The following is a 16,321-nucleotide window of genomic DNA, read 5'->3' on the forward strand; positions in this document are numbered from 1 at the left end:
GGAAGGGGGGGGGGGTTGTCCCCTCTCGCCTCCCGTAAGACGATCAAGCGGTGGAACAGCCGCTATGATCGTTCTTATGGTGCACAGATTGGCCAGCTCTAAAAGATGATATCTGAATGATGCCTGTAGCTACAGGCATCATTCAGATATCCCCGCTCAAAGCCGAAGACGTCATTTGGCGTACGGCGGGCAGGAAGCGGTTAAACATCTTTTGTAACACACATATGGATGCAATGTTGACCTAAAATCAGTACTACAACTTTGTAGTGACTTTTACTTTTTTCACATGCTTGATGTATTAACACATATCCTTTGTAACACACATTTGGATGCATTGTTGAACTTTTATTGATCAGTTGAAATTGAAAGCAATACAACATTAAACAAAAATCATCTTGGAAATAAAACATTCTGGAACAGGAATAGCATTTGCGCATAGAGGAAAGGTGGGGCAAAAAAAAAAAAAAAAAAAGACAGCAAGGGGAATCTGCATAGCTCAGCAACACAAGTCAGTAAGAATTACATCCTGCCACATCACCTATGTATTGGTATAGCAGCAGGTCTTATGTCAGACAATATTGCCTGTCAGGCTTGGAAGACTGAGCCAAACAAAATAAAGTATTCTTAAAGTAGGACAGCCTCATAATCAACAATTAACACTGTATTTTAACACCATACCGGAGGCCACTAAGTGGACGTGATTTTATAAAGAAGAAGAAAAAAAAAATAATCACAAAGACTTGATTTATATAGTCAAGTGCAAATATATTGACTTGTGTCATTCTTGTTTTATTATCAAAAAGGACAATTGGCTAAACTGAGCTTTGGCCACAAATTTGGTTGCCACAAGTAGAGAGTTTCATTAATAACAGAATATTAAGAGGTCAGTGGCGTGGCAGGCACTAAAGCACTTTTAGAAACAAAAGCATAACTTAGTAATAATGAAACCATCCAAAAAAATAAAAACATGAAATGTGACTCAATCTTTTTACCTGCTCAGTAACAGACACATAATATGTAACAAGCAGAGATGGACACATTTTTACAAAAATAAGTTGCCAGATAATCCTCCAATCAAGGGGCTAGCAAGTAGTTTTAGGCATTGACATAGTTTTTGCAAAAACGGGAAAAAGTGCTCTTTATTTTTTAGATGCCTTGACTACCTGGCTCAAAGGGTTTGTCATCATTGCATGTACCAGTATATGAGCGTCGGGAGATAAACGGTTTAGACCATCGTTTTGTACAGATCTGTAATCGGTAGACCTATACAAATGTTAGAAAATGGCTATGCCGAAATGGGACGTTTAAAATGGGCACATTTTGTTACTAACAGTGGAATGAAGAGAAAGATTGGAAGCACCGTTAAAGAAACATGGATGGGGAATGTTAACTACAAAAATAACAGTCAATAATGGTTTATGGAATGCTAGTACAGGAATGCGTTAAAGGGTAAATGAATCCAAATTCAGCTCCCGAAAATTGCAACATGCACTGAACATCAGACTAATTATCAACTAATGAAAATGGCATCCGATAAACAGATTTTGCTGATGAAAAACATCTGCCAAGCATTATAAAGTTCAGGCACAGGTCTGGTATGAGGCGTTACACTATAAGAGGATGCATCCATGATAATGTAACACTAAATCTTCCCCATGTGAAACAGATTTATTTTACTGCTAGGCTGTTGCAAGGTTTTTGCTGCCGAGGTTACCAGCCCTTTTCATTAACAGTACAGGGCAGCAGACAAAAGATGTGACTGCTGAGGTCTGAAGGAAGATCGAATGTTCATTTGTGTTAACCGCTTTACACTATTAATTAAGGCAGATATCGCAAGGGGCTGTCAGTATCCTGCAAGTTCTTTGCAGCCCAGCAGCGCCAAAATCTCCCCTAAACTCTTATAACATAACAAAATGGGCCACCAAAATTTGGTTGATAAGGAATACTCCCTTTAAAGCTCCTCTAGTGAGCCGTTAAAATTACAGAAAAAAAAAATATATTAAAAAAAACAAAAAAAAAAAAACCTTCCACCATAAAAAGAAGACTTTAAGATTTGTAGTTTGAAGTTAGCCACATGAGGCCCTCATAGAGTCCCTCTCCGGTGTTGGCACATGACGGCTGGACGTACCAGTTCCTATCCCTGATACGAGTTAGTCCAAGCTTTTCCTGGATTTCATGTGGCTTCATGGCATCCACCAGGTCCTGTTTGTTGGCGAAAATTAGTATGATGGCATCCCTCATTTCTCGGTCATTAATTATGCGGTGCAACTCTTGCCGTGCTTCGTCGATACGATCTCGGTCAGCACAGTCTACTACAAATATAAGGCCCTGCGTGCCCGTATAATAGTGTCGCCAGAGGGGACGGATCTTGTCCTGGCCACCAACGTCCCACACATTGAACTTGACATTCTTGTAGGTCACAGTTTCCACATTGAAACCTACGGTGGGAATGGTGGTGACGGACTGGCCCAACTTCAGCTTGTACAAAATGGTGGTCTTCCCAGCGGCGTCTAGACCCAACATCAATATTCGCATCTCTTTGTTCCCGAACACTCTGGATAGCATATGCCCCATGATGGAGGCTTAGAGTCCATACACATAGGCTGGTGGGGAAGAGAGAACACAGTCAATTTTAATTAGTTAATTTTCAATAGCAAAGTTTCAACACATTAAAGCACCATATTCCCCCTGAAGTGAACTCAAATGTCCACTTTCTTCCTGGAGCGTATAAAACACCTAAAATACCTTTTCCAGAATGGCAAATGCCCCTTTAGGCTCTCCCACTTGTTGATTACATGATGAAGTACCTACATATTTGGTCATGTGATCTCTGCTCAAGGGCAGGCTCAACCAATCCTAACTTTGAAAGTATATTGTACAGAACTATTAACCTTAAAGTATATGTGAATCCTCGACTTGTAAAACAACCCATTAGGTTTAAAATATAAATGAAAGGCAAAACATGTGTGTATAGATATAAAAATACATTATAAATACAATTTTTTCACCTTTTTTTTTTTAAAGTGATCACATATCCTCTGTTCTCAGCTACATAAAGAGCTTAAAGAGCTGGGGAGGAGAAAGAGCAGTACACCGGTGTGTGTGTGTGTGTGTGTGTGTGTGTGTGTGTGTGTGTGTGTGTGTGTGTGTGTGCGTGTCAGCACAAGTCTGATCATTCATTGGAGAGCTTGCTAAATTCCCAGCGCAGCCAGAAAACTGGCCATGCTGTGCTCTCATGCCTAGTGTTGTCAGTATTTAATTAGTAAAGCAAAGGGACTGGCAGGGATTTCACACAAAGGAAGCAATACAAAGAGAACAGGATCCTTTTTCATATAAGTACATGGTACAGCAGGCACATATCAGGAATATAAAATTCTGGGTTTACATATTCTTTAATATACCCTCTGGCCCCTACATCAAGAGACTGCTTGGTAGGTGCTGAGATTTTATGCACCCTTTAAAAGGATAACAATACTTTCCATAACTGTGTAAATAGAATCTAAAGCCAGCCACAGACGGTTCAAATCTTGGCTGGTTCAGCAGTGACCGGCTGAGCTTCAAACCATGTATGGGCAGGTTTTTAACCATAATGCATTCTATGCCTCCGTTATACTTACCTGAGCCCAAACCGATCCAGGGATAGAACTATAAAAAGGGTCAGTCTTTTTTTTGTGTTTATAGCGCAAAAAATAAAAAAGGCAGTGATGATCAAATACCACCAAAAGAAAGCCCTATTTGTGGGAGAAAAAAAAAAAAAATTTATTTGGGTACAGAGTCGCACGGCCGCGCAATTGTCAGTTAAAGTATCGCAGTGCCGTATCGCAAAAAGTGACCTAGTCATGAAGGGGGGGGGGGGGGGTAAATCTTCCAGAGGTTAAGTATCACAATTATGCACTTGTTCTTCAAACAAAATTAAGCATTCTTCTCCCTCTGAAGAGCGTTCCATATTTGGACCATGTCACCTCCTCACTGTTTTAACCACTGTACACCAATGTGCCGCAATTGAAGTCAGAGGGGTGCCTTCATTCAGTTGAATGAGATGTGTGCGGTGGGTGGTACTGCCCACCAAACAAGACAAGCAGGAATAATCTTTGCAGCTTGAGGGGGAATGGTTGGGGGCCTCGTTTACACCACAAGTATAAATGAGGCCTAAAGCCAACCATACATGGCTCTATTTCAGAAAAACATCAATCTGAAATTCTCGCCTGAACAGTAACTGCATCCTATCAAGTATAGAGGAGTTTGGCTCCCATGGTTGAGACGCAGGATCTTTCATTGTATTACTAGGGTAGGACCCACTAATTCGGGGTACTTTGACGCAGTAAGTGGGCTTAGCACTATATGACCATATAGTGTGACCAAACCTCCGTATTTTTTTTTTTTAATATGTTCAGGTGTTTTTAACTAGCCTTGCAGGATAAATGTCATTCTTGAATGTGTGCGCTGTAATCCGTTTTGTACCATCAAGTATTGTGACAGCTGCCAGAGCATCAGCTGTCAGAATACAGTAGCGGGTAGGAGGTTCCTCTATCCAGGGATGTTTAGCGTGGATAGGGGGATCTATTGATTTCTCCTGCTCAGCTCGTGGGACCGAATGAGTGAAATATAAATGTGTATGGCTAACCTAAGTTAACATTGGGAGGGAATGAGTACAATGGCTTCACTGTATGGAAAGGGCAGGAGACATGTCTTTGTTGATCAGTCAAAACATAGTGCCCTTATGTGTGCAAGCTTGTATCTCTTTTACACAGCATGACTAATCTGACCATTTCAGACAAACAATTATTAAATGTCAAAAGGCAAAAAGGAACAAGAAAGTAGTCCCCAGATATTTTAACATATTTTTTTCCAGCACAAGTGTGTGCTTTTGTCCTACCTGTCAAAAAGATTTGTAATTGTTCAGTGTTGTGATCTAGGTACCCCCTGCCAGACAGTACATCCATGTCAGTGACCTTTTTCTCTGCACCTGTGTGTGTACCTGCCTTGACAGAATTAATTATGCTGCATTTGCTGTCATGCTATTGGTTAGGCTTCTATGCTTTTTGACCTGCTTAGAAAACAGAGATATGAAATCTGACACTCATTTATATAGCATGCTTATTCTGGGTCTGTAATTAAAAAAAGTGTTAGGCCCCTTTCACACGGGGCGGAATCTGACCAAGCGGATCCGCCTGCTCATATCCCCACCCGTCTGTTTTTATCGGACTGGATGCCGGCGGGTAACAGCGGTCACATGTCCGCTGACATCCACCGCCCCATAGAAAACAATGGGTGGTCCGATCAGGTCCCCCTGAAAAACAGACAGGACCCTATTGGTCCATTGGTGTAAAACAGGCCTTAAAGTGATAGTCAAGTCTAATTTATTTTTTTGTTAATAATAAACATGATATACATACATGCTCTTTGCAGTGGATTTGCACAGAGCAGCCCAGATCCTCCTCTTCTCAGGTCCCTCTCCTGTAGAGTGCCCCCACAGCAAGCAGCTTGCTATGGGGGGCACCCGAGCCAAGCCACAGCTCCCTGTGTCCATTCAGACATGGAGCCGCGACCCGACTAACTTTAATTGACTGCAGCAGGAGCCAATGGCACCATGCTACTGTCTCAGCCAATGAGGAGGGGAGTCCCGGGCAGCCGAGACAATCCTACAACATCGCTGGATCTAGATGGGGCTCAGGTGAGTATTAGGCCCCTTTCACACGAGGCGGGCTCCGTTTCTACGGAGCCCGCCTCGGTCCGCCGGCTCAGCGGGAGATCTGTCCGTTGATCTCTGCTGAGCCGGCGGATGACAGGTCCCTCTCTGCTCACTGAGCGGGGAGGGGCTTGTCAGGCGCCGCTGCCGCCTATGGAGGGATCGGACGAAAACGGACAGCGTGTCCGTTTTCGTCAGATCTCAACCGATCCGATAGCGACGGATCTGGACGTAGAGCCATACGTCTGCTTTTAGCGGATCGGACGGGGTCGGATGTCAGCGGACATGTCTCCGCTGACATCCGACGCTCCATAGGCTAACATGGATCGCCCGTTCAGGTCCGCCGTCAAAACTGACAGGCGGACCTGAACGGTCCGATCGTGTTAAAGGGGCCTTAGGGGGGTGAGGGGGGCTGCTGCACACAGAAGGTTTTTTTATCTTAATGCATTAAGATTAAAAAAAAAAAAAACCTTCTGCCTTTACAATCACTTTAAAGTTGAACCTGACCAGCTACCCAGCATTTTTAAAAGGCGGCCAGCAATGGCAGACCCCATAATTTTCTCATGATGGGTTAACTTCAAGCAAAACAGTTTGGTCACTGCCCTGCACCATGCCATAGTACTGACTGATGACTAAAGGAACAGCAGCACACAGATAAGGTCATCATTCTGTCTTCTCCTCTCATCAGAAAGCTACCTCAGCAGAGCTTGATTAGTTCATAGAGCTGACTCTCTTTCTCCCAAGTCTGAGCGCTGCTGTGAGGGCGATTAGAGCATCCCATCACAGCATTTGGTTCTTTTTAAGACATTCAGATACTGTTTGTTTAAAATCACACAAGTGTGCCTAAAGCTAAACAGTAGAGTCGTTATTGCATTTAGTGTTCTTTTTTTATTATCTCCTTTAGACACAAATTTTGTAGCGTTAACTGAAGCATAAAACACAAACAAATTTGATCTCAAGAGGGCCAATTTACATGGGGCATGATAAGCCAAACCTTCTGCTGCTTGCAATATTTGGGTTAGTTGTCAGGTACTCTACAGTCCGAAGACCTCCAATTGAATGATGAGGTGGTCTATGACATGCTCCTAAGTGCTTTAATTCCAGTTCTGTGGGACAACATTGGCCATTAACCAGTTTAGTTGCCGGGCTTACTATGTCACTAAGCAAGGAGGTCATCTTAGCTGGTCGACAGACAGATGGGTCCTTGACTACTAGCCTTATTTTAGCAAAGACCATTGTGATCAATCAACAGAGGAGCCTCCCTGTGACAAGCGTAAGGAGTGTACCCTTGTGATCAAGATTAATCACTTCAGCTCCGGGCCAATTCTGACACTTCTTACATGCATGAAAAATCTAAATTTTTTGCTGGAGAATTACTTCGAACCCCCAAACATTCTATTGTTTTGCAGAGGCCCTAAGGCCCCATGTACACGGCTGCTGGTAGACGGACGTTTAGGAGCAGTTGGGTGTTTTTTTCAGCTGCCCTGAACTCTCCTCTATGTCATGTACACAGGGTCGTTTATAGTCGTTTCTAGACAGGTGAGTTTAGAAGCATTTTTTGAAAAGCAAAAAAATGCGTTCAGGATGGATGTTCAGAGGTATTTCAAACGCCTATAACAGCTTCTAAATGCGGTAACTGGCGTTTTGTCACGTTTCGTTTACAGGCGTTTTTAATTTTTGATTATTTAAAAAAAAAAAAATAAATGCTTCTAAAACGCAAACGCGGCATGTAAACATGGCAAAAAGGCAGTTTTTAATCATCGGTCATGTTAAATCGTTTAGGAGAGGTTGTAAAACGCCCCGTGTACATTAAGCCTAAAGGATAAAATGATTGGTCTTGCAATTTTTCATGTCACACAGTATTTGCATAGCGATCTTCAAACGCATTTTTATTTTTTATACACTTTATTGAATTTTAGTGCACATAAATGCTATAAGACCCCTTTCACACTTGGGCGGTTTTCAGGCGCTTTAGCACTGGAAATGGCCTCTGCTAAGTGTCTTAAAACCACCTCCCATTCATTCAAGTGTAACTTTTCACACTGGGGCGGTGCGCTTGCAGGACGTTCCACAAAGTCCAGCAAGCAGCATCTTTGGGGCAGTTTGGGAGTGCTGCATTTAGCACTCCCAAAACGCCCTGCCCATTGGAATGAATGGGCAGCTCTTTGGAAACGCCGCAACATGGGAGTTTTTAACCCCTAGCATCTGAAACAGCTAAAGCGCCAGTAAAACGAGCAGTGCTTTAGTGCTAACGTGCCCAATTGTTTGTTAAAAGATGTTACGCCAAGTAGGATACCAAACATGTCACTTTAAAACAAATCTCCCTTGGCAATGCTTTAAAAGCCTTTACAGGTTACAAGTTTAGAGTTACACAGGAGGTCTGGAGCTAGAATTATTGCTCTCGCTCTGACATTTGTGGCAATACCTCACGGGTGGTGCAATCACTGTTTACAATGCGTGTGGAACTGATGCACGCGTTCGCATTTGTTCGTGAGCACAAGGGGGTGGGGCGCTTTAAAATGTATTTTTAGTCTTATTTAAATTTTTATTTTATTTTACAGTCTTTTAAAAAACATTTTTTACATCCCTTGTGATAGCATGGGCCATGACAAGTCCTGTTTATGGAGAGATCTGGGGTCTTTTAGACCCCAGATCTCTCCTTTGCCCTCCAAACCATCTGATCAAACCGAGAATGGTTTGATCAGATGCTGGTAACAAGCCGATAACAGCAATCCAAATCTAGAAGTGCGTAAATCCTCGTCACTTCCAGATTCCGACATCACACAGTGGGAGGAACAACATCAGTTCTTCTCACTGTGTCCTAGGAACCAGGTGTCCCTTTCTGCCGCCTGTAAAAGTAAACGAGCAGCTCTATAGCCACTAGGATTACTTTTACAGTGAAAGGAATCGCTGGCTAAGAAAAAAAAAAAAAAAAAAAAAAAAAAACACCCCTCCAATCCAGCGACGTACCACTAAACCCTATTACAGCCACAAAATAAAAACACAAAAACCAGCACATAGATATACAGTATCTAAGGCCAACTATTATCGGGCAGGTTGAACGTACCAAGTTGTTCGTACAACCAGCCTGCCCTAGCCGGAAGCAGACAATTGCTCAGCAGAAGGGATTCCACTGTCAACATTGTCTGTGTTGATGGGGGAATCGTGTGAATTTCTTTCCTGCAACTCGCGGTAGCAGGAAAGAAATTCACACCATCTATGGGCTGCCTTAGTTAGTAGGATGTGTTCCACGTGCCGATGTCTCTTCAAAGCGATCTATGAATAGAGGACGGGCAGATGATTGATCGGTCTGCTCCCTCCATTCATAGATCATGTTTCATTCTTAGAAGCTGTGGTATGGTTCTTTGAATGGAGCAGCTGGGCTGAAATGGTGGGCATGTTGGGCACTTTTGTTGAGAACCTGTGACAACCCCTTTATTAACCCATGCCGAACCAGAAGATTATGATGGTGGGGGGTGGTGGGCATGGACGGGGATTTCATCTAACAGAGGCTTCAGCACAAAGTGAACATCCTACTAACTTTAAGAACTATCCCTTGTGCTGGTTTTTGCGTTTTTAATTTGGCTGAATTTAGGCTCCATTCACACCTCAACGTATCGATTTACTAGCGTTTAAGCTTTCTCAAAGCGCTTTATAAGCATATTACAAGCGTTTTACAGCTTCAGGAGTTTTTGTTTAGTCAATAGAAAGCACTAGGGGGAGAGGGAGGCGAGGGAGAGGAAATTAGGGGTGGAGAGCTGCTGTTTGAGTAGAGAACGAGCGACAAAACGCTAGTAAAACACTCAAGTCAGGCATTTCTATTGAAGCCTATGGAGGCAAAAATGCTTGTAATCTGCCAAAAAAGAAGCTCATTTACTTTTTCTGAGCTTCAGGCAACAGAACACTCAGATGTGAACAGGGGCCATTAAAATGAATGGGATTTGGCTTGTTGAGCGTTTTGGAGCTACAAGCAGAATATTGCTCAGGTGTGAACTGGGCGTTAGGCCTCACACAGACAAGGCAATCTTCCAGCAGGGAAATTATATGTCTATGCACTCTCAACACCTCCTTTAGTCCCCTTTCACACTGGGGAGGTTTTCAGGCACTTTAGTACTGGAAATAGCCTCTGCTAAGCGCCTGAAAACTGCTTCCCATTTATTCAAGTGTGACTTTTCACACTTCCAAAATTTTCTGCAAGCAGCATCTTTGGGGCGGTTTGGGAGTGCTGTATTTAGCGCTTCCAAAACGCCCTGCCCATTGGAATAAATGGGCAGAGCTTCGGAAGTGCAGCAACACAGAAGATTTTAACCACTTCTTTGGGGTTAAAACCGCCCCCCCCCCCCAGCGGCCGAAAAGCGCCGCTAAAACAAGCAGCTCTTTAGCGCTAATGCAGCCCCAGTGTGAAAGGGGTCTAAATCTTCTAGGTAAACCTTTTCAGATGAAGTATTGATTTGTCATACTTTCCCTGGAGAGCACTATTGCTCCCAGTGCCCTAGCACCATGGATATCATCCCTCTCTATCCCTCCTTATGTCTAGACATGCACCTTCAGGTGATCTGAACAAGCCAGAGGTTAGATGCTGTTTGCATATCTTACATCTAAATTGACTTGCACAACACTTTTACATATTACAATGCCCAATATTATAATTATTTCAGCTCATAATCAACTTGTTCATGCATGTTTAGAGAACAAAAACTCTGCTCCAGTCTGCGGATCAAGTCATTTCCCCATTGAGAACAGCCATCTTGCATGGCAGAGAAAGTAAAACCAGACTTTCAATCACAACCCACGTGTACAGCACAGCAGTGTTAATTTTGGCAGCAAATTTGGTTTAGTTTTAGTCTTGTGACAAAAATGGCATTTTAGTCCCATTTTAGTCGTATTTAGTAGACTAAATCTCCAGTACATTTTAGTCGACTAAAACTCATTTTAGTTATCTAAAATCTAATGGGTGTAGTTAAATTGTAATGCATTAATTTAAAAATTTCTCTACAATTTCCAAACTCATTATATACCGCTGGAGTGCAAAATCGAATATATTCTTATTTAAGGTATTTAGGTTTGAACCTGCACTACAGACCAGTGTTAATTTTGACGTCAATATTCAATTTAGTTTTAGTCCCACTCTTGACTAAAATGACATTTTAGGTTTAGTCATATTTTAGTCATCTCAATTGTTTGTGCTGTATTTTTAGAGCCGGCTCACACTGGGACGACTTGTCAGGCGACTTAGCCGCCTGACAAGTCACGCTCCGTTCTGTACAATGGAACCGTTCTAATAGGAGCAACTCAAGTCGCTCCGACTTAGACCCCTTTCACACCGAGGGCGTTTTGCAGACGCTATAGCGATACAAATAGCGCCTGCAATATGCCCTCAAACAGCTGCAGCATTGTCTCCACCGGAGCGCTGTGCTGGCAGGACGTAAGGAAAAGTCCTGAAATCAATGGGGCAGCGCTGGGATACCGCCGGCAAAACGCCGCTATTGCGGGCGGTTTTAACCCTTTCTCGGCCGCTAGCGGGGGTAAAAGCGCCCCCGCTAGTGGCCGAAATGCGCCGCTAATCCGACGGTAAAACGCCGCTAAAAATAGCGGCGTTTTACTGCTGACGCTATGGGCGGCTCGGTGTGAAAGGACTCTAAGAAAAAGGTTCCTTTACTACTTTGGGGGCAGCTTGCATTGACTTCTATATAGAAGTCGTTTTGCAAGTCGCCGCTGCTGTTGTGTGCAGGTCGCCTGAGGCAGTCGTGCTGCCTCAGTGTGAACCGGCTCTTAGCCAAACAAAATAGTATCAATTTAGTAGACGAAAATGTTTTAGTCGACAAAATTAACACTGCAGCACAGTGATGATGTTACTGTTACAAGCTAATATAGAAAAACCTTGGTTTGAGAGCGTTTTGCAAGACAAGCAAAATGTTTTAATAAATTTTGCCTTGATATGCAAGCAATGTCTTCATATAAGAGTAGCGTCATGTCACAACTGAGTATAAAAAAGAAGAGAGGCGCCTCTAAGTGTAGCAATATGGTTACATTTAATGAAGGTACAACATTTAGCAACTTATTGCTACACTTAGAGGTGCCTTTTTTCTCTTTTATACCCCGTAAAAAAATGCTTTGATATACAAGTGCTTTGGATTACAAGCATGTTTCTGGAATGAATTATGCTCACAAACCAAGGTTTTACTGTAACTGGGTTTCCAAAGGCAATTGGTTCACTCAAAGTGGATTTATAGCCCTTGTGGCTAATGAAAGGTAAGTTTCAATAAAGGTTTTTATGCCCAAAGTTCAGCTTTAATGCAACCTACCATCAAAGACTTTATATGGAAACCATAAAACTTTTGGTAGTAAGTCGTCTTAATTCATTATTAAATGTTTGCAATGGAAAGGTTGTTGTAGTTGGAATAGAAATGTACTGAACAAGAAAAGTTGTTAAAGTCGGTTGAAAAGTGCCATGTGTATATCCAGCATAAATTCTACCCACAAAGTGCTAATCACCAAAAAAAAGGTAGAGATATTACATGCATTCATATTTTACTTACTGGGACAAAACAAAACTCTGCTGCCCCAACTGACGTATATGTAGACGAGGTTTACATCTGACCATGCAGTGTAACTAACGCTGGAAGCAATGACAAGGTTGCTCAGTTGATGCTATAAAGTTGTATGTTATGTAATGCATCGACAGGCTGATAGTTTTACAGTGTTTGATGTTGTCTTAATAGATTTATATGCTCCACTTAATAAATAAAAAGTGGCATTAACAACCTGGGTACCGACGCATTACACAGCTTTATTTGCTTTTAAAGCAGAACTTCACCCAAAGGCTTAATGTACACGGGACGTTTTAAAACCTCTCCTGAACGATTTAACTTGACAGATAGTAACCAATGTTTAAAAACGTCCGTTTTGCCACATTTGCGTTTAGAAGAGTTTTTTCTTTTTTTTTTGCAAATAGTCAAAAATGAAAAACGCCTGTAACCCAAACGCGGCTAAACGCGAGTTACCGCGTTTACAGGCATTTGACGTTTCAAATGCCTCTGAACATCCGTCCTGAGTGCATTTTTTGGCTTTCTAACTGAACTGCCTAGAAACTACTATAAACGACCCTGTGTACATGTACTGATAAGATAACAGAGGAGAGTTCAGGGGCAGCTGAAATAAATGCCCAACTGCTCCTAAGGCTCAGTTCACACTGCAGCGATGCGGGATCCCTGCGAATCCACTGAGGGTTCCAGCATCGCATGTCTCCCGACGGCAGTTCACACTGCCCTATGCAAACTGCTGGGAGTGTCAATTAAAAGTTTTTGACACCCCCAAATCAGTTCGCTTATCGCACTGCGAACTGCAAATTCGGACATAAATCGGAACGCATTAGTGTAAACACCCATGCGATCCGATTCTGCTGCAAACCAAAAGAAGGGTCCTGTGCGAGTTTGGTCTGAATGCTTTCCCTTTTTTCCCCCTGGTGATCCGGCCAGCAAGTCTGTTATTTTTCAACTTTCTTTAACAGGCCAAACTGTCCAGTAAAAATCTGCAGTTGGAGGATTAAAACAAAACATTGAACACCGACAGGGGTGCTGCAAGCGGAGCTCCACCCACAAGGGGAAGCTCCACTTATGTGCTCTCCCCCCCCCCCCCCCCTAGAGTGCCACATTTGGCACCTTTCGGGGGGGAGTGGGAAAGGGGTACCTGGTTTGGCAGGTACCCGTCCCCACTGCAGCGAGGTCCTCTGGAATTTTGGCCCCCTCCTCCTTACCCTGCCGCCGGGCCATTCAGAAAGAGCTGGATGACTCGTGTATGCGCAGTAGGGAACCAGCTTCACTGCTGGTTTCCCTTACAGGCAATGGTGGGGCGGCAGCACCTGAGAGCCAATGAAAACATCGCCTGGGGTGTCGACATCGCTGGATTCCTGGACAGGTGAGTGTCCTAATATTAAAAGTCAGCAGCTACAGTATTTGTAGCTGCTGATTTTAATTTCTGTGGGGGGGGGCTTCACTCTAAAGAGGAGTTCCAGCCCGTATAAGAAAAAATGTAAAGTCAGCAGCTACAAATACTGTAGCTGCTGAATTTTAATACTAGGACACTTACCTTCCAGGGATCCTGCGATGTGGGCACCCCAAGACAATCTGTCCATCGGCTCCGGGTGCAGGCATCTTTACTAAGGGAAACAGGAAGTAAAGCCTTGTGGCGGAGGGGCCGAACGTCTGGCTCACTTCGCAGCCGTGAACTGAGCTGGAGGTGGGAGCAGTTACCTGTCAAAACCAGGTACCTGCTCCCCCCTTTTGAGTGGAGCTCCGCTTTAAGCCTAGTACACACTATTTGTTTTTATTTGTTCAATCCAGCAGGGCTGAACGACAAAAAAAAAACTGACAGCTGTACTAATTATGCAATGTTAATACAGCAATCTCCCCTGTTGTGCTATTGTGTTCTGACAGGGGGCGGCGCCCTCCTTCAGAACACACTGGTCAGCACCCTCAGCCATTGATCAGAAGACCCTTTTCAGTCATGCTCCTTTAATAGAAGCCGCTGACCATAAACAAGCCATTACCATGTTGTGCAAACATCAGATCAAACAGATGTTGTTTTGATCAGATGCTTTGAAGGGCAGAGGAGAGATCTAATAGATCCCAGATGTCTCCATAAAGAGGACCTGTCACTGTCCATGTTATCACAAGGAATGTTGTTCATCCCTTGTAATAGCAATAAAAGAGAAAAAAAAAAGTAAAGTTACAAAGTAAAAAAATTAATATAAAATATAATAAAGTGCCCCCATCCCTGCATGCATATGTAAACTGCGATCGCACCACAAATATGAAGTACTGCCACAAACGTTCTACTGAGAGCAATAATTCTAGCAGCAGATCTCATATGTAACGCTAACCTGGTAACCTGTAAAGCCTTATAAAACGTTGCCTATGGAGATTTTTAAGTACCGTCGTTTGGATCCATTCCACGAGCGTGCGCGATGCAAATTTTAAAGCGTGACATGTTACTTACCCAATTGCTTGTTAAAAGATAAATGGATATTATATGACGTTTGCGTCCATTCAAACTCAAAGTGTTTTTTTTCAAAAATATTGCATTTGAAATACCGCTGCGCAAATACCGTGCGACATAAAAAAAATTGCAACAGCCACCATTTTATTCTCAAGCGTCTCGGCTTTAAAAAAAAAAAAAAAAAAAATATATGAATGGGGGTTCTAAGAATTTTTTTTTAGGAAACAAATCTTTGATTTGTACATGTGTGGGAAGTGTCAGGATTTGCGCGGAGCTGAATCAGTAAAAGAAGAAGAGCATTGCGGCTGCGCCCGCATGTTCACAGCTCTGTCCGGCTCTGTTGTTACTATTCAGGCTCACCTGTCTTTACCGCCACCTGTGTGACAGAGCCCTAAGACAGGGAGTGTGTTACTGGCGGGATCACCAGGTGAGAATCCCTAAAAAAAAGAAAGCAGCCATGGCATCTAATGAGAATGGTAATCTGCAATATGACATTTTTAGGTTTAATACCGCTTTAAATGGCAAGAAGATAACTGAATACATTAAGGGGATGTGCATGGCAACCAATCAGCTTCCAGCTTTTATTTTTCAAAGCCTAACTCGCAAGCAAAAGCTGGAAGCCGATTGGTTACCATGGGCAGCAGTTTTAGTAAATCCCCCACCCCCAATGTTGTATTCCTTCCTGTACAGAGCCTCATCCATTCCTCACAGTTGTAGACAGTTTACAACCCCCTTCCAGCCCCACAGCCGCCCCCTCCCTCCCTCCCTGCCAGTGTCATCACAATGCAGATAGTGATAGCACTGAGCCCAGACACCTCCCCACCACATACAACACACTCAGCCGGTCCCCCCCACACCCCCGGCTTCATACACAAGCCCGCACATACATGGCTCTCCGTGTCACAGCTGATGCTGGCTCCTCGCTGCCCCGGCTCCTGGTCCCGGAATCGGAAGGGCGCGGGCGGCAGGACCACACCGACACCAACGGCGCATGCGCAAAGCCACTCCCACCCACCAAACTACCATAATACGGCTATAGTATTCTCTCTGCGCGTGCGCACTGCTCTAACCTCGGCCTTGGCAGACAGTTCACGCAAGCGCTGTACGTATCGGCGGACTTTTCGCGTCTGCGCAGTTCTCGGCATCCAGCTCCACACTACCCATTCAAAAGACCGGTTTATCCGCAGATGTGCGCATGCGTGAGCTCTCAGCGGAAGACATTTTTTCGAGGACCTCAGGTGAGGCTACAACAATATGGCTCCTGTGTTCAGACTATAACATTTTTGTTGTATATAGTACTTGATGTGATTGTTGCCGAAATATTCAATTTTCTCTGTTGTACATAGTAATAACCATAGCAATAGTACTTTATACACGCAGGTTAAATTCATATCTATCTATCTATAGTTTTTTTTTTGGAAAGACAATAGTTAAAACTTATAAACGGTTTTTACATAGTTACATAGTCAGATTGAAAAAAGACACAAGTCCATCCAGTTCAACCATAGAAAAAAATAAAATAAATATCATACAATCCCATATACCCAATCCTATACCCTTAGTTCCCAACATTGTAAAAAAAAATATAGGGACACTTTTTTGGTTGTAGGTGGAGTCTTATTATAATTAGGGGGC

The 16,321-nt window shown here is 43.2% G+C and overlaps 1 protein-coding gene across 1 annotated transcript; it reads right to left on the bottom strand.

The window, feature by feature from the left end:
* Window positions 1-324: 324 nt before the first annotated feature.
* LOC141107780 (ADP-ribosylation factor 6-like) lies at window positions 325-15,726 on the bottom strand. Its single transcript, XM_073598746.1, has 2 exons — window positions 15,574-15,726; window positions 325-2,603 (listed from the first exon to the last, which is right to left on the bottom strand). Exon 2 carries the CDS (start codon window positions 2,572-2,574, stop codon window positions 2,047-2,049), a length of 528 nt encoding a protein of 175 aa, XP_073454847.1. The 5' UTR covers window positions 2,575-2,603; window positions 15,574-15,726; the 3' UTR covers window positions 325-2,046.
* Window positions 15,727-16,321: the final 595 nt, after the last annotated feature.

Source organism: Aquarana catesbeiana, linkage group LG09 (genome assembly GCF_042186555.1).
Source record: "Aquarana catesbeiana isolate 2022-GZ linkage group LG09, ASM4218655v1, whole genome shotgun sequence".
NCBI classification, from domain to species: domain Eukaryota; kingdom Metazoa; phylum Chordata; class Amphibia; order Anura; family Ranidae; genus Aquarana; species Aquarana catesbeiana.

What these genes read in the sequence shown, in the direction of transcription:
- LOC141107780 (XM_073598746.1), bottom strand. Translation starts at nt 2,574, where the DNA reads ATGGGGCATATGCTATCCAGAGTGTTCGGGAACAAAGAGATGCGAATA.